This window comes from Pristiophorus japonicus, chromosome 1 (genome assembly GCF_044704955.1).
Source record: "Pristiophorus japonicus isolate sPriJap1 chromosome 1, sPriJap1.hap1, whole genome shotgun sequence".
Lineage (NCBI taxonomy): Eukaryota > Metazoa > Chordata > Chondrichthyes > Pristiophoridae > Pristiophorus > Pristiophorus japonicus.
In genome coordinates, this window is record NC_091977.1 from 530,501,167 (window position 1) to 530,522,611 (window position 21,445).

Consider the following 21,445-nt stretch of genomic DNA (forward strand, 5'->3'; position numbering starts at 1 on the left):
GCGAGAGGGATGGAGTACAAAAGCAGGGAAGTCCTGCTGCAACTGTATAGGGTATTGGTGAGGCCGCACCTGGAGTACTGCGTGCCGTTTTGGTCACCTTGCTTAAGGAAGGATATACTAGCCTTGGAGGGGGGGTACAGAGACGATTCACTAGGCTGATTCCGGAGATGAGGGGGTTACCTTATGATGTTAGATTGAGTAGACTGGGTCTTTACTCGTTGGAGTTCAGAAGGATGAGGGGTGATCTTATAGAAACATTTAAAATAATGAAAGGGATAGACAAGATAGAGGCAGAGAGGTTGTTTCCTCTGATCGGGGAGACTAGAACTAGGGGGCACAGCCTCAAAATACGGGGGAGCCAATTTAAAACCGAGTTGAGAAGGAATTTCTTCTCCCAGAGGGTTGTGAATCTGTGGAATTCTCTGTCCAAGGAAGCAGTTGAGGCTAGCTCATTGAATGTATTTAAATCACAGATAGATAGATTTTTAACCAATAAGGGAATTAAGGGTTATGGGGAGCGGGCGGGTAAGTGGAGCTGAGTCCACGGCCAGATCAGCTATGATCTTATTGAATGGTGGAGCAGGCTCGAGGGGCTAGATAGCCTACTCCTGTTCCTACTTCTTATGTTCTTACTAAATTGTTGACATAAATCTGTATTATGTTCAATGCAGGCTACTGTCCCACCTATATCATAGAATCATGGAAATTTGCAGCACAGAAGGCGGCCATTCAGCCCATTGTGTCTGTGCCGGCTGAATAAGAGCTATCCAGCCTAATCCCATTTTCCAACTCTTGGTCCATAGCCTTGTAGGTTACGGCACTTCAAGTGCACATCCAAGTGCTTTTTAAATGCGATGAGGGTTTCTGCCTCTGCTACCCTTTCAGGCAGTGAGTTCCAGACCCCCACCACCCTCTGGGTGAAAAAAGTTCTCCTCGACTCCTCTAAACCTTCTACCAGTTACTTTAAATCTATGCCCTGGTTATTGACCTCTCTGCTAGGGGAAATAGGTCTTTCCTATCCACTCTATCTCTGCCCCTCATTGTTTTATACACCTCAATTAAGTCTCCCCTCAGCCTCCTCTGTTCCAAAGAAAACAACCTCAGCCTATCCAACCTTTCCTCATAGCTAAAATTCTCGAGTCAGGCAACATCCTGGTAAATCTCCTCTGTACCCTCTCTAGTGCAATCTCATCTTTTCTGTAATGTGGTGACCAGATATCTATCAGTGTAACTAAGCAGTCATTTTTAAATCAGTAACTTTCTCAAAGTACGCTCTTTATTACGGTAAATGCTCACGAAAGGATAAATATAAAATAAAAGTGGAAAAAACAGCGAGATAGACAGCTCCACTTGAACAGCTAGCACCAGCACAATGGGCTAAATGGCCTCGTTTCATGCAATAGATTCAATTCGTGCAGTAGTGGTTTTCAAATTTTCCTTGTGGGTTATGCTCAGTAAATATTGGCAAATTCCAGCACTCCCACATAACAGCAGTGACCAGATGAAGCTTGGGACACAGATGCAAGTTAACAATGTTTACACAGGCCAGCTCTGTGCTGCCACTAGTCTTAGTGCCCCTCCAAAAAGATTTTTCTGGACACATGACTTCAACGAGGATCGTCACGTGTATGAACAAAAGGCTTTCTGAAAGTGCCACGTGTGTATTACAAATAATGACTTATCTGTTTGACCCATAGCTCAGCTTCTAACCCCATCATAAATACTGGCAACTTTTACTTTGGTCGTATCGCCCACCACCACCACAGCTCCATCTATCGCTGAAATCCTCGCAAAGACCATGGAGAGTGGGAGGGGGGGAGGGGATTTTAAGCCTGCAGGCTGGCCGGGAGGTGGAGGGAGATAGTTAAAAAATTGGAAAGCTGACCATAATGCGCTCACTTCTGGTTTTAACGGAGGCGGACTGCGGATGGGCGACTAACCTGCGAAGCGGAGGCGGGTCCCGAATTGAAATATTGTAATGAGGCTGTGCGCCTCACATTTTACCTCAGTTTTAATGTAAGGCTGGCCAGACGGGTTTCCCAGGTCTCAGGAAACCCGGAAACCGAAGGGAGGCGTGAACAGTTGGATGGAACACGCAAGTTACGTTCCAGCACTTCTAGTGGGCCAGGAGGAGCAGGAGTGATTCCCCCTGGCCGCCCAAGCTTACTCCTAAACCACCCCATGATCGGACCCTCTCGATCAGCCGACAACCCACCACATTCGCTGCCCATCACACGCTCTCCCGATGTCCGACCGTCTCCCGATGGCATGTGCCTTCCTGATGTCCGATTCCCTCCCCTCCCAATGTCCGATCGCCTCCCCTCCCAATGTCCGATCCCCTCCCCTCCCAATTTCCGATCCTCTCCCGATTTCCGACCCTCTCCTGATGTCCGATCCCCTCCCCTCCCGATGTCCGATCCCCTCCCCTCCCGATCCCATTCCCTCCCGATGGCATGTGCCTTCCCAATGTCCGATCCCCTCCCCTCCCAATGTCCTACCCTCTCCCAATGTCCGATCCCCTCCCCTCCCAATTTCCGATCCTCTCCCGATTTCCGACCCTCTCCTGATGTCCGATCCCCTCCCCTCCCGATGTCCGATCCCCTCCCCTCCCCTCCCGATGTCTGACCCTCTCCCAGTGGCAGATCCCTGGCAGACGCCTGGAGCTGCAGGCCAACCCACCCGACAACCTCTCAATCTGGCTGGCTGCATCCGGGAAACGAGAGAAGGAAAAAAATGGAATCAGATCCTGCCAATCAATTCGGCAAGTCATCCGGGAAACCTGTACTTCGGGGTTTTCCCCCCCGCTCCTGCTCCCTTCCCACCTCGCAGTTATTATCAGGGCCCATGCCTTTGTAACCCCCAGGAGACCCATTCCAACATTCTCCTGACAGACCTCCAAGAGGTTCGGCTCATCCAAAATTCTGCTGCCCGCACCATATTCCGCAATCCTGTCTGTACCGATCTGCACTGCGTGCCATTTCAAATTTTTTGGTGCTTTTGGAGTTATCGGCCACCATGAGTTATCATCTTCAGGATAGGAGCAACGAGAGAAAAAATTGACGCGTAACTTTAAATGGTTCATTTGACAGATTATTTCCCTATATATTAAAATTAGTTGGAGAATGTTATCTCACCATGTAGCCGTACTTAATGAGCTTAGATAGTATGAATATGCTATTGAACTATGAGAATCATCCTCATGCAGTGTGGAAGAGACTAGAGGCTACAAATTGTGAAGCGCCCCGTTTGGGGCGACAACTTTTGCGGGAGCACAAAAGTATCGCTGGTCGCTACACAATTCCAGCGGATGCGAACTTCCGGTTTCGCGCTCCTGAAGGGAGGTGGAGCACTTAATCAAGCGCTACCACTTCACTTGGAGCATGTAACGGAGCAAGAGGGGCGGGAGTGGCAGAGCGCCACACAATGTCCAGTGCAGCGCTGCTGGGATCACAGGCTCATTCCCTCCCTTAAAGGGAAGGTCCAATGCCGAGATCGCTGCAAGGTAAGGCTTCCACTGGTCGGCGACATCACCTGCGATCCACGCACTCGAACAGAGTCATCATCATAGGCAGTCCCTCAAAATCGAGGAAGACTTATTTCCACTCTAAAAGTGAGTTCTCAGGTGACTGTACAGTCCAATATGGGAATTACAGTTTCTGTCACAGGTGGAACAGACAGTGGTTGAAGGAAAGGGTGGGTGGGGTGTCTGGTTTGCCGCACGCTCCTTCCATTGTCTCTGCTTGGTTTCTGCATGCTCTCGGCGATGAGACTCGAGGTGCTCAGCGCCCTCCCAGATGCTCTTTCTCCAATTAGGGTGATCTTGGGCCAGGGACTCCCAGGTGTCAGTGGGGATGTTGCATTTTATCAAGGAGGCTTTGAGGGGGTCTTTGAAACGTTTCCTCTGCCCACCTGGGGCTCGCTTGCCATGTAGGAGTTCCGAGTAGAGCACTTGCTTTGGGAGTCTTGTGTCGGGCATTCAGACGATGTGTCCCGCCCAATGGAGCTGGTCGAGTGTGGTTAGTGCTTCGATGCTGGGGATGCTGGCCTGATCGAGAACACTGATGTTGGTGCGTCTATCCTCCCAGTGGATTTGCAGGATCTTGCGGGGGCAGCGCTAGTGGTACGTCTCCAGCACTTTGAGGTGTCTACGGTATATGGTCCACGTCTCTAAGCCATACAGGAGGGCGGGTATTACTACAGCCCTGTAGACCATAAGCTTCATGCCAGATATGCTGATTTTACAATATACATAGATGACCTGGAAAGGGGACAGAGTGTAGTGTAACAAAATTTGCAGATGACACAAAGATTCGTGGGAAAGCAGGTTGTGTAGAAGACACAGAGAGGCTGCAAAGAGATTTGGATAGGTTAAGCGAATGGGCTAAGGTTTGGCAGATGGAATACAATGTCGGAAAATGTGAGGTCATCCACCTTGGGGAAAAAAAGTGAAAGGGAATATTATTTGAATGGGGAGAAATTACAACATGCTGCGATGCAGAGGGACCTGGGGGTCCTTGTTCCTTGTGCATGAAACTCTTTTAGGTAAACACCAGAAGTGGGATTTGAACCCTTGTCTTCAGGATAGATTTTGAACTGAACACAGAACCTTAGACCGCTCGGCCATCCTGACCATTCTAAAGTTCACTGAAGCAAGCTAAGTTGACCGCGCCCAAAAAGTTAGTTTGCAGGTGCAGCAGGTAATCAGGAAGGCGAATGGAATGTTGGCCTTCATTGCGAGAGGGATGGAGTACAAAAGCAGGGAGGTCCTGCTGCAACTGTACAGGGTATTGGTGAGGCCGCACCTGGAGTACTGCGTGCAGTTTTGGTCACCTTACTTAAGGAAGGATATACTAGCCTTGGAGGTGGTAGAGAGACGATTCACTAGGCTGATTCCGGAGATGAGGGGGTTATCTTATGATGATAGATTGAGTAGCCTGGGTCTTTACTCGTTGGAGTTCAGAAGGATGAGGGGTGATCTTATAGAAACATTTAAAATAATGAAAGGGATAGACAAGATAGAGGCAGAGAGGTTGTTTCCACTGGTCGGGGAGACTAGAACTAGGGGGGGCACAGCCTCCAAATACGGGGGAGCTAATTTAAAACCGAGTTGAGAAGGAATTTCTTCTCCCAGAGGGTTGTGAATCTGTGGAATTCTCTGCCCAAGGAAGCAGTTGAGGCTAGCTCATTGAATGTATTCAAATCACAGATAGATAGATTTTTAACCAATAAGGGAATTAAGGGTTATGTGGAGCGGGCGGGTAAGTGGAGTTGAGTCCACGGCCAGATCAGCCATGATCTTTTTGAATGGCGGAGCAGGCTCGAGGGGCTAGATGGCCGACTCCTGTTCCTAATTCTTATGTTCTTATGTAGTAGGCTCCCAAGGTATGGAAAATGGTCCACATTGTCCAAGGCTGCGCTGTGGATTTTGATGACCGGGGAGGCAGTGCTGTGTGGCGGGGTCAGGTTGGTGGAGGACCTTTGTCTTATGGATGTTTGGTGTCAGGCTCATGATTTCGTACGCCTTGAAGATGTTGACGATGGCTTGGTGTTCGGCCTCTGAATGTGCGCAGACGCAAACGTCATCCGCATACTCTAGTTCGATGACATAGGATGGGGACTATCTGGATGACACTAAAGTATGGCGGAGAAGCCATATTGGCACGAATGCATGACCTCATCTCTCTTATCTGGAAGGAGGAGAGCACGCTGGGAGATCTCAGAGCTGCCGTAATCGTGACCAGGTTCAAAAAAGGGGACAGGTCCGACTGCGGCATCTACAGAGGAATCTCCCCATTGTCGGCCACTGGGAAAGCCATCGCTAGAATCCTCTCCAACCGTCTTCTCCCTGTGGCTGAAGAGCTCCTCCCAGAGTCACAATGCAGATTCTGTCCACTAAGGGGTACAACGGACATGATCGTCACCACACGACAACTACAAGAGAAAGGCAGGGAACAGCGCCAAGAATAGCAACAGAGTACATGGCCTTCTTTGACCTCACAATGGCCTTTGACACTGTCAACCGTGAGGGACTATGGAGCATTCTCCTCCGTTTCGGCTGCCCCATGCAAGCCGTGATCTTGTCCAACGGATCCACCACAGACCCAATCCACGTCCGGACCGGGGTCAAGCGCCAATGCTCTTCTCGATCTTCCTCGCTGCAATGCTCCAACTCACTCTCAACAAGCTCCCCGTTGGAGCGGTACTAATGGGAGCCTGTTCAACCTTCGTCTCCTCCAGGCCAGATCAAAGGTTGTCCCATCCTCTGTCATCTAACAGAGTGCAGACTGCTCACTTGCGGCATTAGAAAAATTTAAAAACCAGCACAGTGGGGTGACATTTTTTTTTGGCCTACCTGACCACCAATGTCATTAATTACCGCTCCCCAAGCGGCCGGCCTAGCTCAACGCGATGCTGCAGGGGGTGGAAGCGAAATTACGATCCGGGGCGATAACGGGGCACTGAGCACCGGAAGACGTCATGATCTCCGGGGCACAGGAAATCGGAGGGGGGGTAACATGCAAGTTCACCTGCGTCAGTACTTCCACCACGCCCAGTCGGTACGCTGTTGGCGCTAACAGGAGGCACAAAGGAGGCCAATTTCTCCTCCTAGGACTAATTGACTGTTTTTTAAAGCTCAAATTAATTAAGATATTAACAAAAAAAGAGAGAGAAAACCTTGTTGCCAATCTACCTCCATGTTAAGAGTCACAATACCGTTTTGTCCATGTTAATAGATGTCGTCACTTTAATTCTCTGCTCCACTCCCACCTCTCGGTCATCGGCCTCCTTCACTGTTGAAACTCAATGTAAGCTCGAGGATCAGTCATATCTTTCCATTCGGCACTTTACAGCTTTCCGAACTCAAAACTGAGTTCACCAATTTCTGACCATAACCTCTGCCCCCAATTTTCCAGATGGCAGCAGTTGCTGATGATTCTGCTATTCCCATTTATCCCTCCTCTAAACCCAGCTAAATAAGGTATTGGTGAGGCCACACCTGGAATACTGCGTGCAGTTTTGGTTTCCATATTTACGCAAGGATATACTTGCTTTGGAGGCAGTTCAGAGAAGGTTCACAAGGTTGATGCCGGGGAAGAGGAGGTTGACTTATGAGGAAAGGTTGAGTAGGTTGGGCCTCTACTCATTGGAATTCAGAAGAATGAGAGGTGATCTTATCGAAAAGATTATAAGATTATGAGGAGGCTTGACAAGGTGGATGCAGAGAGGATGTTTCCACTGATGGGGGAGACTAGAACTCGGGGGCATAATCTTAGAATAAGGGGCTGCCCATTTAAAACAGAGATGAGGAGAAATTTCTTCTCTCAGAGGGTTGTAAATCTGTGGAATTCGCTGCCTCAGAGAGCTGTGGAAGCTGGGACACTGAATAAATTTAAGACAGAAATAGACAGTTTCTTAAGTGATCAGGGGTTATGGGGAGCGGGCGGGGAAGTGGAGCTGAGTCCATGATCGGATCAACCATGATCTTATTAAATGGCGGAGCAGGCTCGAGGGGCCATATGGCTTACTCTTATTCCTATTTCTTATGTTTTGTTTCTTTTCTTATCCCATTACCATCTCCTTTCGCCTTGCACCATCACCTGTTTTAATCTCTCCTGCCTTCCACCCTATCACAGACCTTCCTTTGTGTTCTTTCCTCCCCCTTTCCCTGCCTCTGTACTTGCTTAAAACCTGTTACATTGGAAACATTTTCGAAGCTGTGACGAAAGGTCATCAATCTGAAACGTGAACTCTGTTTCTCTCACCAAAGATGCTGCCTGACCTGCTGAGTATTTCCAGCATTTTCTGTTTTTATGAATAGATATAGGTTGTTGTTTGTGGTCGTCAGGAGGGGTGAGAGGTGAATTCTTTAATATTTGTTCTTGGGAATGTGGTCATCAATGGCAAGGTCAGCATTTATTGCCCATCCCTAATTGCCCTTGAGAAGGTTGTGTTGATCTGCCTTGAACCACTGCAGTCTGTGTGGTGAAGGTTATCCCACACTCCTGGAGGGAGTTGCAGGATTCTGACTGAGCGACGATATATTTCCAAGTCAGGATGCCGTGTAACGCGGAGGGGAAACATAGAAACATAGAAAATAGGTGCAGGAGTAGGCCATTCGGCCCTTCTTGCCTGCACCGCCATTCAATGAGTTCATGGCTGAACATTCAACTTCAGTACCCCATTCCTGCTTTCTCGCCATACCCCTTGATCCCCCTAGTAGTAAGGACCTCATCTAACTCCTTTTTGAATATATTTAGTGAATTGGCCTCAACAACTTTCTGTGGTAGAGAATTCCACAGGTTCACCACTCTCTGGGTGAAGAAGTTCCTCCGCATCTCGGTCCTAAATGGCTTACCCCTTATCCTTAGACTGTGGCCTCTGGTTCTGGACTTCCCCAACATTGGGAACATTCTTCTTGCATCTAACCTGTCTAACCCCGTCAGAATTTTAAATGTTTCTATGAGGTGATGGTGCTCCCATGTGCCTGCTGTCTTTGTCCTTCTAGGTGGTAGGTAGCGCTCTCCTCGGAACTCCTACACGGCAGAGGAAATGTTTCAAGGACACCCTCAAAGCCTCGATAAAGTGCAACATCCCCACCGACACCTGGGAATCCCTGGCCCAAGACCGCCCTAAGTGCAGGAATAGCATCCGGGAGGGTGCTGAGTACCTCATGTCTCGTTGCCGAGAGCATGCAGAAATCAAGCGCAGACAGCGGAAGGAGCGTGCAGCAAACCTGTCCCATCCACCCTTTCCCTCAACCATTGTCTGCCCCACCTGTGACAGTGACTGTAATTCCTGTATTGGACTGTACAGTCACCTGAGAACTCACTTTTAGATTGGAAGCAAGTCTTCCTCGAATTCGAGGACTGCCTATGATGATGGAAGTGGAGAGGTCGCGGGTTTTGGGAGGTGCCATCGAAATGAGAGTGAGAAAAATCAACAGGTAACACAAGATGAATTTTGAAGCTGGGAAGTGTTCTTACCCATACACTTGTAGTCTGGCGGGACAGCTTTCAATGTGGCATCAAAAAACGATAGATCGACCTTCTGTTTTCGGTGGTGGCAGCTCAATAACAAGGAAGGCTGGGATATCACTAGGTATAGGAAGGGCTCCAGCTGAAGATCATTTGCTCCTCGACGGCCCGGCTGTCGGACGATGGTGACACCCAGAGCTTGTCGAGCTGATGACCTGCTTGGCGTGTGGAGACTCTCGAGTGACAAGTGACTGGTAACCTTCCCTGTGGACAATGGGACATTGCTATTCAGAAGATCCTCAGCTGTCAGCACTGCGATGCCCAGCTGACCTGATTTGCTCTCTGGCGGGCTAGTGGCCTCGGCATTTTGCAGGTTTAATGTACTCTTGCCGACTTTGTCGCTCTCTTTCTGCTGTTGGCTTTCTGGTTGGGGTTTCGATTTGGAGCTAACTGTAAAAGAGTAGGTCATCAGTGAGGTACGGCTGGCTGTAATAAATAGATCAAACGGAATAAAATTTAAATTCTTCACAATGGAAGACTGGCGGGAAGGTCTTGCAAGGCGGTGGTGACTGGTTCCACTCTGTTGTTCAATTTGAACAATTCGGATTCGTGCACTGTCACTCCCGATACCACTGTCCTGGGCTCCACTGTGCCGTGAGGAAGTGTCCATAGGAGTTCCTTCTTGAGAGGAGGTCTTATTCTGCTCTTGTTGACAGATCTGCAATGATAAGATGCGAGAGTTACATATATTAGCGGAATACTGGAATTTCTGGCTTGCAAATAAGCGAAGATATAAAAGACTAAGTCAGTCGTGCATAAGAGTCGACACAGCATGTTGTTCAAGAACATTAATGGCCCACATTCTGCTGCCAAAATAACTGGTGCTAATCGCGCTCGTTGTTATTTATGCGCAAATTGTACAGCAATGTCAGGTGAGGAGAAGAAGCACAGTTAAACTCAAATATTCAAAGTTGCTGTCCGAGTTGCACTGCCCAGCCATTCGTTTCTCAAAAACAATATCTCGTTGTCTGCCTCACCATCAGAATGCATTGAGTGTAAAGCTGCTGTACTTGCACAGTAGATATGAACTAAACTCACCACAGGAAGTTAAGTCTTGTCCATTCCAGTCTAAGTAACGACGTGATCAATTTGAATTACTGCCAGTCAACCTCGGAAAATTAATACAAATGGTGAATCTCATTCCTTCAGGTTTTAATTGTTGTTGGAGATTTTTAAAAAGTCAAATTTTAAATTCTAATATTATTTTTCCTTTATGTGCCTGTTCTTACTTTCTTAATCCAATCTTTTTCCCCCCTCTCTTTCTGTACCTGACTTGACATGGAATTCACCACTCTAATTTATACTTCCTTCTCAGTCCTTGCGCTGTTAATTGCACAATCTTTCAATCTGATTGGTTAAGGAGATACACTGTTGCTTGCCCTGAACACTCACGTCCCAGCTGCCCAGTTTTCCCTTGCTGCACCGTTATCAGCTCGCACTTTCAGCAACTTGCCACTCAAAAAAATTAAAAAACCTAAACGCACAAGTCTAACTAATGGCAGATGCCGATAGGTGCCTTGCCTCGGCAAATTAGAGCCCATTAATTTTGAAAAGTGTAAAAATAAAAACTTTCTAATAATATGTAAGCTTCCATCTAAAGGTGAACTGCAATTGTTCATGTTGGATAGTAACATCAGTAACAGCGAAGTTGTCCAGAAATATTACCATACTCATTTCATCATAGGTAGTCCCTCGAAATCGAGGAAGACTCGATTCCACTCTAAAAGCGAGTTCTCAGGCGACTGAACAGTTCAATACGGAAATTACAGTCTCGGTCACAGGTGGGACAGACAGTCATTGAGGGAAGGGGTGGGTGGGACTGGTTTGCCGCACTCTCCTTCCGCTGCCTGCGCTTGTTTTCTGCACGCTCTCGGCGATGAGACTCGAGGTGCTCAGCGCCCTCCCGGATGCTCTTCCTCCACTTAGGGCGGTCTTTGGCCAGGGACTCCCAGGTGTCGGTGAGGATGTTGCATTTTCCTCCCGACTGGATGTCAATATCTCACATTTTTACTTTAACACAGTGTCTTTTATTATCCAATGATCTATGTACTGCGGCTTTTCTCTTCTATTAATTTAAGTCACTGTAAATAGCAGTATTTGCTCAGCAGAGGGTTTTGAGTGAAGCACGATGTATGTTGTAAGGTTATTTATCAAAAGAAGCCATCACCAGATTTCCCTGAAACGATACCGGGGCTAAAAGGGTTAAATTACGAGACAGGTTACATAGATGAGGCTTTAATTTCCTTGAGTATAGAAGATTAAGAGGTGATCTAATTGAGGTGTTTAAGATGATTGAAGGAATTCATAGGGTAGACGAGAGAAACTATTTCCTCTGGTAGGGGGACTTAACCTTCAAATTAAAGCTGGGCCAGTTCAGGGGTGATGTCAGGAAGCACTTCTTCACACAAAGTATATTGGAAATCTGGACTCTCCCCCCAAAAAGCTGTTGAGGTTAGGGGTCAATTGAAAATGTTAATACTGAGATTGATAGATTTTTATCAGCCAAGGGTATTAAGGGTTATGGAGCCAGGGTGGGTAGAGAGAGTGTTAAGATACAAGTCAGTCGTGATCTAATTGACTGGCAGAACAGACTCGAGGAGCTGAGTGCCTACTCCTATTCCGATATTTCTGCTGGACGTATGCAAGACTGGACTTCTGATGATGACATAACTGGGTTCAGCTGTAACACCCCTCACTATTGACGAGTCTTCTGGCCCTTATTACCAGCACTTGACGAATTGCCACTTGGGTGAAGTACTGGATGGCAGCCAGTCTGCGGGGAACCGGAGCCCAGCAAGGAATCAATGGGCCGGATCGTGCTGGAAAAATAACTGTGCGTTAATGACGCAAGCTGATATTAATGTGCAAATTGGCTGTCAAGTTCAGGGGATTAAGAGATATGCCATAAGTTACGCATCTGCAGCATTTCCTGTTCAATTATATGCCGCTTAGCTGTTTGCTTCGCACAAACGGCATCTCCCCGTGAGTTTCATGAAGTTGTTGCATTTGCACATTAACTGCCCATTAAACACACCACATGAATTATAGTGTAAGTACCCTTGGTAATTATAGTGTAAGTACCCTTTTAACGTCTTGATAATTGTTAATGAAATGCCAATCGCCCTCTCGCCCAGAAAGTGAACAATTTGTAGAGTTTTATTCCTTCAGGTAGTGAATTGGTCTTGAGATTTAAAAAAAATAAAATTGATAATCTTGTTTTTACTTTTCAATTCTTTCTCCTTTTTTCTCTCTCTTAATCCAATCTTTCCTTCATAGAAACATAGAAGTCTACAGTGCAGGAGGCCATTTCGGCCCAATGTATCTGCGCCGGCCGACAAAGAGCTGCATGGCCCTCGGTCAGCAGCCCTGAAGGTTACATATAAACCTATGAACAATGAATAATGACGGAAAGGTAAAGAGCACCCAGCCCAACCAGTCCGCCCCACACAACTGCGACACCCCCCCACACTGAGCCACGTGATCTCCTGGGAGAGGTAAAAACCCAGGCCAATTGGGGGAAAAAATCTGGGAAAATTCCTTTCCGACCCATCCAGGCGATCAAAACTAGTCCAGATCACCCTGGTCGTATTCGATTCCCTCTATTTATTTCTCTATCTGTACATGATTTGACTTTAATTCACTCCGTTTCCTGTTCTGTCGTTGCCCTATTTCTTTCTCAATACTTAAATCTCATTGCTTATGAGATAGTGTGTTGGTCCCGTCGTGCACTTAAGTCCTAGATGACCCAGTGCCCTCGTCATGCCATTATCAGCTTGCATTTCCAGAAAGTTATGGCACAGCACAAAGAATTTTTGAACTAAATGGTACAGGAAAAAGTTTAATTAACAGCGTGCAACTTGCCCTGCTCCAGAAAGATCTGGCCCCATGCCTTTAATAGAGCAAGTGTGAAAATTGGGAGAAGTGGCATATAACAAACACACCTTGCACGCCAAAAGTGTCACCAGTGCCTTTAATTACCTTTGCATTCATTAATGTGCAGGGAAAATCAATCAAATGTAATTAAACAAATTAAAATTCAGAATATCTTTATTTTTTAAATCCACATATCGGTGTTATTTTTGCATCGCAACTTGTAAAATCCTTTTCTCCCCAACTTTCCATCCCTCCTGCATCAATAACTATTTCCTGGTTGAAAAATAAGAGTCATCCCAGCCTCCTGAAGTACTGCTCTTGAACTGATCAGAAAGTGCATGACTGACTCTCGAGAATTTGGCACACAAGTGTCGGTCCTCGCACGGGGCAGTACTTTCGCCTCAGAGTCAGAAGATTGTGGATTCAAACCCCATTCAATAACTTGGCCACGTAATCTCAAGTGACACTGCAGTGCAAAAACTGGGGGGTTGCTGTACTTTTGGGAGATGCTGTCGCTCAAATTTAAACTTTAAACCGAGGCCCTCTCAGTTGCAGGTAAAATATGCTGTGGCACTTTTGAAGAGGAGCAGGGGAGTGGAGTTCTCATTGGCCTCAACCACCCTTTATCTCATTGATGTTTGTGGAACCTTGCTATATGCACATTACAACAGTGACCCAGAAATACCTGGCAATTTTGTGGTACAATTTTGTGACAAATGGTACTGCATCCATTAATGTCTGGCAAGCACATAAGAACATAAAGAAATAGGAGGAGGAGTAGGCCATCTGGCCTCTTCAGCCTGCTCCGCCATTTAATAAAATCATGGCTGATCTGATCATGGACTCTCTACTCCACTTCCCTGCCCACTCCCCATAACCCTTTATTCCCTTATCGCTCAAAAATCTGTCTTTCTCCGCCTCAAATGTATTTAATGACCCAGCCTCCATATTTCTCTGGGGCAGAGAATTCAATAGATTTACAACCCTCTGAGCAGAAATTCCTCCTCATCTCAGTTTTAAATGGGCAGCCCCTTATTCTGAGACTATGTCCCCTAGTTTTAGTTTCCCCTATGAGTGGAAATATCCTCTCTGCATCCACCTTGTCGAACCCCCTCATTATCTTATATGTTTCAATAAGATCACCTCTCATTCTTCTGAACTCCAATGAGTATAGGCCCAACCTACCTTCATAAGTCAACCCCCTCATCACTGACTGTAAAATGCTTTGGACACCCAGAGGTTGTGAAAGACGCTACATGAATGCAAGTTGTTCTTTCTTTTAACAGGTCTTTAGTGAATACTCATATTAGAGCCTTAGCCCACTGCATTACCTTTCCCAAATATTTCTGTATAATGTATTGCTGTACACAGCTTATTACGTCGTGACTCTGATGATACAATATACTCGCTAAAAGAAGAACCGCATGTCATGGAATTGTTAGATGTGGGTTGAAGCTCAAGGACTTCAAATAAGCAAGTTTCCGATCTCGGCCATTAACAGACATTTCTGTGTAAAGGTTGGAAAAAGCAGGTAACAAATAATCCATGGTCTGCTCATGCACTCAATAATAATCAGTTGAAGTCAAAGCAGGAAGAATACTGGAAGCAAGCACGACACAAAGGTAGTCTAGGTGCCAATTTGGATGGGGGAATTTTACATCACAAACTGGGGAGGAAGGAGAAAAGGCTATAAGTTAATAAAAATACATAATACAGGTACAACCTCCGAAATCCGGAGTTCCAAATAAACGGAATGTTCCTAAAACCGATTATTCTGTAAATAATCTCCCCCCACCCAACCCATCAGCAAGCACAAAAAAAATTGCAAAAAATAATTTTTTAAAAATCATAATACATTCACGAGACACTTAACTATCGAATCGCTACAAAAGAATTCAAAAATATAAACTTTAACTTACCTTTTTTGCAGGTCTTCATACCTATCGCTGTTCCAAGGGCTGCAACATGATTTTTCCTGGGCGTTCTTTTTCTTCTTAACTACGGATGCACTGTAAGCCAAATTTTGGGACTTCGCATTTCGTCTCCGAAATCCGGAAAAACCCGACCCAGGGGTTTCCGGATTCAGGGCATCGGATTTCTGTTCCGAAATCCGGAAAAACCCGAAAGCCGGAATGGCCTCGATCCTGAGGTTTCTGGATTTTGGAGGTTGTACCTGTATGTGCTTTTTAACAAATATCTATAAAGAAAAGGAAGACTTGCATTTATGTAGAAACATAGAAAATAGGTGCAGGAGTAGGCCATTCGGCCCTTCAAGCCTGCACCGCCATTCAATGAGTTCATGGCTAAACATGCAACTTTAGTACCCCATTCTTGCTTTCTTGCCGTACCGCTTGATCCCCCCAGTAGTAAGGACTACATCTAACTCCTTTTTGAATATATTTAGTGAATTGGCCTCAACAACTTCCTGTGGTAGAGAATTCCACAGTTTCACCACTCTCTGGTGGTGAACATGTGGAATTCGCCAATCTATCCTAGCCAATTCACGCCTCATACCTTCAAAGTTACCCTTCTTTAAGTTCTGGACCATGGTCTCTGAATTAACTGTTTCATTCTCCATCCTAATGCAGAATTCCACCATATTATGGTCACTCTTCCCCAAGGGGCCTCGCACAACGAGATTGCTAATTAATCCTCTCTCATTACACAACACCCAGTCTAAGATGGCCTCCCCCCTACTTGGTTCCTCGACATATTGGTCTAGAAAACCATCCCTTATGCACTCCAGGAAATCCTCCTCCACCGTATTGTTTCCAGTTTGGTTGGCCAATCCATATGCATATTAAAGTCACCCATGATAACTGCTGCACCTTTATTGCATGCACCCCTAATTTCCTGTTTGATGCCCTCCCCAACATCGCTACTACTGTTTGGAGGTCTGTACACAACTCCCACTAGCGTTTTCTGCCCCTTGGTATTCCGTAGCTCCACCCATACCGATTCCACATCATCCAAGCTAATGTCTTTCCTTACTATTGAATTAATTTCCTCTTTAACCAGCAATGCCACCCCGCCTTCTTTTCCTTTCTGTCTATCCTTCCTAAATGTTGCATACCCTTGGAGGTTGAGTTCCCAGCCTTGGTCACCCTGGAGTCATGTCTCCGTGATGCCAACCACATCGTATCCGTTAACTGCTATCTGCACAGTTAATTCGTCCACCTTATTCAGAATACTCCTCGCATTGAGGCACAGAGCCTTCAGGCTTGCCTTTTTAACACACTTATACCCTTTAGAATTTTGCTGCAAAGTGACCCTTTTTGTTTTTTGCCTTGGGTTTCTCTGCCCTCCACTTTTACTCATCTCCTTTCTGTCTTTTGCATTTGGAAGACAAACCATTTTTTTCTGACTAACTGTAAGCAAAGCCACAGAAGATTCAGTATTTATTGAAAATACTAACAATTAATGCACACAAAATGTTGAAATAGAACCAACAGGTTATCACCCTACATTCCTTAAGTATTAGGAGGGTGAAATTTGACTTTGGCAAGCTTAAATGGGGCAATAGCGAATTGGCGGCCCACTCTACCCTCAGCTCGGTTTTTTTTCCACTGACTGCTAAGGAAATTCGAAATGGGCCAGGGTATATAAAACTGGCTGCCCATTTGCCATCGCCCCTTTTGTGCTGCCACCAAAGTCGAATTGCGTCCCAAAGAAGTCAATATTTTATTTTCCACAAGTCCTGGTTTAAGATTTACAACACAGCCCCACCGTTATAAAATCGCATTTCAGGATTCACTATACTCAGAACTGTTTAGCACATATATTAGATTTTTTTTTTTTTACTGATTTATATCCTTTCCCCCCCCACCCCAGATCGTTATGTATAATTCCTCCATCATAATTGGCACTTAGATTGTATTTCTGTTCAGCATTTCTTCTCTTCCAACTTACTTTTTTCCACCGTTCAGTATCTTATCTCACACTCCTCCAGTTGAGACTGTGGGTTTACAAATCACTTGGTGAGTAAGAGTTCAGTCAGACTCCGAACACCCAACCCGCAAGCAAGGGCAGCACTTTCCAGAGCATGGTCAAATTAACATGGTATGGAAACTGACAAGAAATTGTCACGCCATTGGTGAGCAGAATGGTCTCTTCGACTCGGGCTAAAATCTTTGACTTTAAAAACTAGTCCATCAACAAGATGCACTACAGCAACTCGCCAAGGCTTCTTCGACAGCACCTCCCAACCTCGTGGCCTCTACCGTCTAGAAGAACAAGACGCATGGGAACACCACCACCTCCAAGTTCCCCTCCAAGTCAAACAGCATCCGGACTTGGAAATATATCATCATTCCTTCATCACCGCTGGGTCAAAATCCTGGAACTCCCTCCCTAACAGTACTGTGGTAGTACTTTCACTACAGCGGTTCAAGAAGGCGGCTCAACACCATCTTCTCAAGGGCAATCGGAGATGGACAATAAATTCTGCTAGCGATGCCCGGATCCCACAATGAAAGGAATAGGTACTCAATTAGGGATGGACAATAAATGCCAACGACGCCCACATCCCAGGAACAAATAAAAAAAAGACTAAATGCCCTATGAATACCACTAGAATTGCTAAAATCACTCACAATACAAGCAAATTCCTACTGACTGTAAGTGTATTGAATCTTTATTGTGCAAATTGAGCAAAAGCAGAACAACACATTTCCAAAGCCGACTTGAAGCGAATGAGAAAATGTAATTGGCTACTGGTATGAGTTAACATGAATGTGATTGAGTTATAAAAGACTGCTGCACATTTTATTCCTTTTAATCACTACAGATGTTTCAAATTACTATATTTGAAAAAATATTTTCTACTGCCCTTAAAGTATGAAGCTTCTGCTATGAACACTTCAGAGAATTAAATACATATTATTGCAACATCGAAGATAAAATTTCAGACCTCCAGGCATATATTAAATAAGCTGGCAATACATTAAAGAGAATGCTTTGCTTATTAGATACTTCCTATTCTAAACAGTGTCATCAAAAACTAAAGACCAATCCGTATAAAAGGCAATAGAGTGTTTCCACAAGAACCCTATGCCAAAATCCCTGTTTCTTCCAACTAATGAGTAAAGGATGTGTCCTTTTTATATGAATGTAAGATTTTTTTCCAAATAGCCACATTAGGAGGCACAAATATATGTTCCATATGGGTTATATTTCATCAAATTGTATAGGTATGATTCTTGAGATCAACAGCATGATAGTGCTTAATAATGTTTCATACAAAACAGAGCCAAAGATAAAAATCCACCCTTTTTCCAATTGAGACTAAGTGACTGGAATCTACAGGGTTGGATTCTGCTGCAGCTGAAGAAACATAAAAGCAAGCAAAAGTGAACTTAAATTTGGAGTGTAACTTTCCTCCATACCAATTAAAGGCTTACTGAAAACAATAACAGTTAAAACAAATTGTTACCCATTTGTCTCGCTGGTAATAAATACTGTTCCATCAATTTTACATTCTTAATGGTAGGGGGTAAAAAAACTCCAAAAAAATCCTAGTTGGTTATCCTGAATTCATTAATTTACACAGCAAGTTCATTGACTGTTGGAAGTCTGTTCTCATCCCTTTTTTTAAAAAAAAGTTAAAAGCTCATTGGAAGACTCAGTTTATTTGGTTGCTGTTAAGTTAAGTAGTAAGTTCATGTTCATTTGCTAAAAAGAAATCTGATATCTTTGATGAGCAATTGCTTAATATCAGAGCAATAACATACCTTACCAAGTGTACACCCATCTCCACATGTGCGAACAACAAAGCTCTAAACACAGACTTAAGCTAATTTTAATAAGAAGGACTTGCATTTCTATAGCACCTTTCACGACCACCGGATGTCCCAAGGCACTTTACAGCCAATGAAATACTGGTGCAGCAATGCATTTCCACCAATGTTCCCGTTGAGGTGTGCGGCCACGTAATATCTGAAAGGTCCCGCGCAGGCCGCTCACTCACCAGCTTTTACAGTGTAAATACCTCACATGTGCAGACATTTAAAGGGACCGCGCATTAAAACAGGTCGCGCAGAACAAAGCGCAGCTCACAGTGAACACTGATTTCCACATATCTTCATTTTTGTGAACCGAGTGCCAAATGTCCGATCCATTTGCTGGATTATTTTTCTAAACTGATCACAGGGAAGCAGCCACCTTTATATTGCACAATGTCAGCAAGTACCTTCACTGCTAGTTCCCATGCTATCAGCAACCATGGTGCATTGTAGCATGGAGATCCAACACCGCCTCCAGTGCGCCAGTGCAGCCTTCGGCCACCTGAGGAATAGAGTGTTTGAAGACCAGTCCCTCAAAACTGTCACCAAGCTCATGGTCTACAGGACCATAGTAATACTAACCCTCCTGTATGGCTTAGAGACGTGGACGATATACAGTAGACACCTCAAGTCGCTGGAGAAATGCCACCAGCGATGTCTCCACAAGATCCTGCAAATCCCCTGGGAGGACAGACGCACAAATATTAGCGTCCTCGTCCAGGCCAACATCCCCAGCACTGAAGCACTGGTCACACTTGATCAGCCCCGCTGGGCAGGCCACATAGTACGCATGCCAGACACGAGACTCCCAAAGCAAGTGCTCTACTCGGAACTCATCCATGGTAAACGAGCCAAAGGCGGGCAGAGGCAACGTTACAAGGATACCCTTCAAAGCCTCCCTGATAAAGTGCGACATCCCTGGCCATAGACCACCCTAAGTGGAGGAAGTGCATCCGGGAGGGCGCTGAGCTCCTCGAGTATCGTCGCCGAGAGCATGCAGAAATCAACGCAGGCAACGGAAGGAGCGTGCGGCAAACCAGGCTCCATGCCCACCCCTTCCCTCAACGACTATCTGTCCCACCTGTGACAGAGACTGTGGTTCTCATATTGGACTGTAGAGCCACCTGAGAACTCATGCTAAGAGTGGAAGCAAGTCTTCCACGATTCCGAGGGACTGCCTATGATGATGATGATGGTTATTGTTCCTCTGAACATTACTCTCTTTCTCTGAACATTACTCTCTTTCACTCCTAAGCACTACATGCGCCATTCTACATGTGGTTCCTACCTTTTCTGGTCAAATTAAGATTTATTTAGAAGTCTTCTACATTACAACAGTGTCTACACTCCAAAAGTACTTCATTGGCTGTAAAGTGTTTTGAGACGTCCTGTGGTCGTGAAAGGCACTATAGAAATCCAAGTCTTTCTTTCTTTCTCACTCACGCCTTCCCTGAATCTCAAAACTATCACATTTCTTAGCTCTTTCAGGCTTTCCTTCCCCTTACAACAACAACACTCTGCATTGAAAGAGCGCCTTTAACGTAGTAAAATGTCCTCGGGCACTTCGCTGGAGTGCAGACACAAAACTCGACACCGAACCAAAGGAATAGACATTTGGACATGACCAAATGCTTGGTTAAAGAGGTATGTTTTTAGGAGCGTCTTAAAGGAGGAGGGAGAGGCAGAGAGGTTTAGGGAGGAAATTCCAGAGCTTAGGGCCATGGCAGCTGAAGGAACGGCCACCAAGGGTGAAGTGAAGGTGGTGGGGGATGGACAAGAGGCCAGAGTTGGAGGTTTACAGAGCTCTTGGAGGGTTGTATAGCTGGAGGAGGTTACACAGATAGGGAGAGGGGTGAGGACATGGAAGGATTTGAACATGAGGGCGATCATTTTAAAATTGAGGTGTTGACGGACCAGGAGCCAATGTAGGTCAGTGAGCAAAGGGGTGATGGGTAAACGGGACTTGGTGAGAGATAGGATATGGGCAGCAGAGTTCTGGATGTGCTCAAGTTTATGGAGGATGGAAGATGGGAGAACGATCAGTCGAGCGTTAGAATAGTCATTGGAATCTTCAAGCTCTTAAAAGCGAAGCTTGGCTATCCTACTCCCATCAGCCGCAGTGTGTGGCGTACCACGTGCCTCGACCTTCTCTTAGCTTTCTCAATTAGAATAAAAGCGTTGCCAGCTATTTGGAAAGGCTGCTGAGACATGAGGACCATCTAGATTATACTGTAGCAAATCATGCACCCAATCAACAAAATACCTACAAACCAGAATTGGTTAATGCGATACTTTCTGTTATTAATTTAAAATGCACGATCCAGGAAAGATTATGTTCGGTGCCTAATCAATTTTTGTAGATGTTGGTTTCACGTCAGCCTGATTCTGTTACCATAAGTCAGTTCAAATCCCAAGCTTGCCAGAGGACAGACAAACTCAACTATCACTTGATTGCCAAGTTTCACCAGCGCTTGGGGCACCCTCACCCAGCGGAGCAAAGTGTTTCCTTTGAAAGCGAGAGAGAAGGGAAAAACCTGGCAGGTCCCAGTTCTGCTCCACAGAAGCAAATCTCCTGTTGGCTGATCACAAAGAGAAATCAATAGCAGCTGTGGACTCCAAGCGCCACACTGAAGGGGGAAGCTTGGTGGTGGATGGTAGCGAGGGAGAGGTTTATACTGTTTTGGAGGCATTATTTAAAAGCTATAATGCGTGCAGATTTATGCTACTGAAAGGGTGGAAAGTGCAGTATACCAGATG

At 45.6% G+C, this 21,445-nt stretch overlaps 1 protein-coding gene across 3 annotated transcripts in view; it reads right to left on the reverse strand.

Annotated features, from left to right (window-relative positions):
- The window catches only part of LOC139277917 (intermembrane lipid transfer protein VPS13B-like), a 1,209,249-nt gene that overhangs the window by 227,002 nt on the left and 960,802 nt on the right, over positions 1-21,445 (reverse strand). For all 3 annotated transcript variants that reach the window (XM_070896555.1, XM_070896554.1, XM_070896561.1), the window contains exon 34: positions 8,985-9,693. In XM_070896555.1, the coding sequence (XP_070752656.1) occupies positions 8,985-9,693 (709 nt within the window). The remainder of the gene's footprint in view (positions 1-8,984; positions 9,694-21,445) is intronic.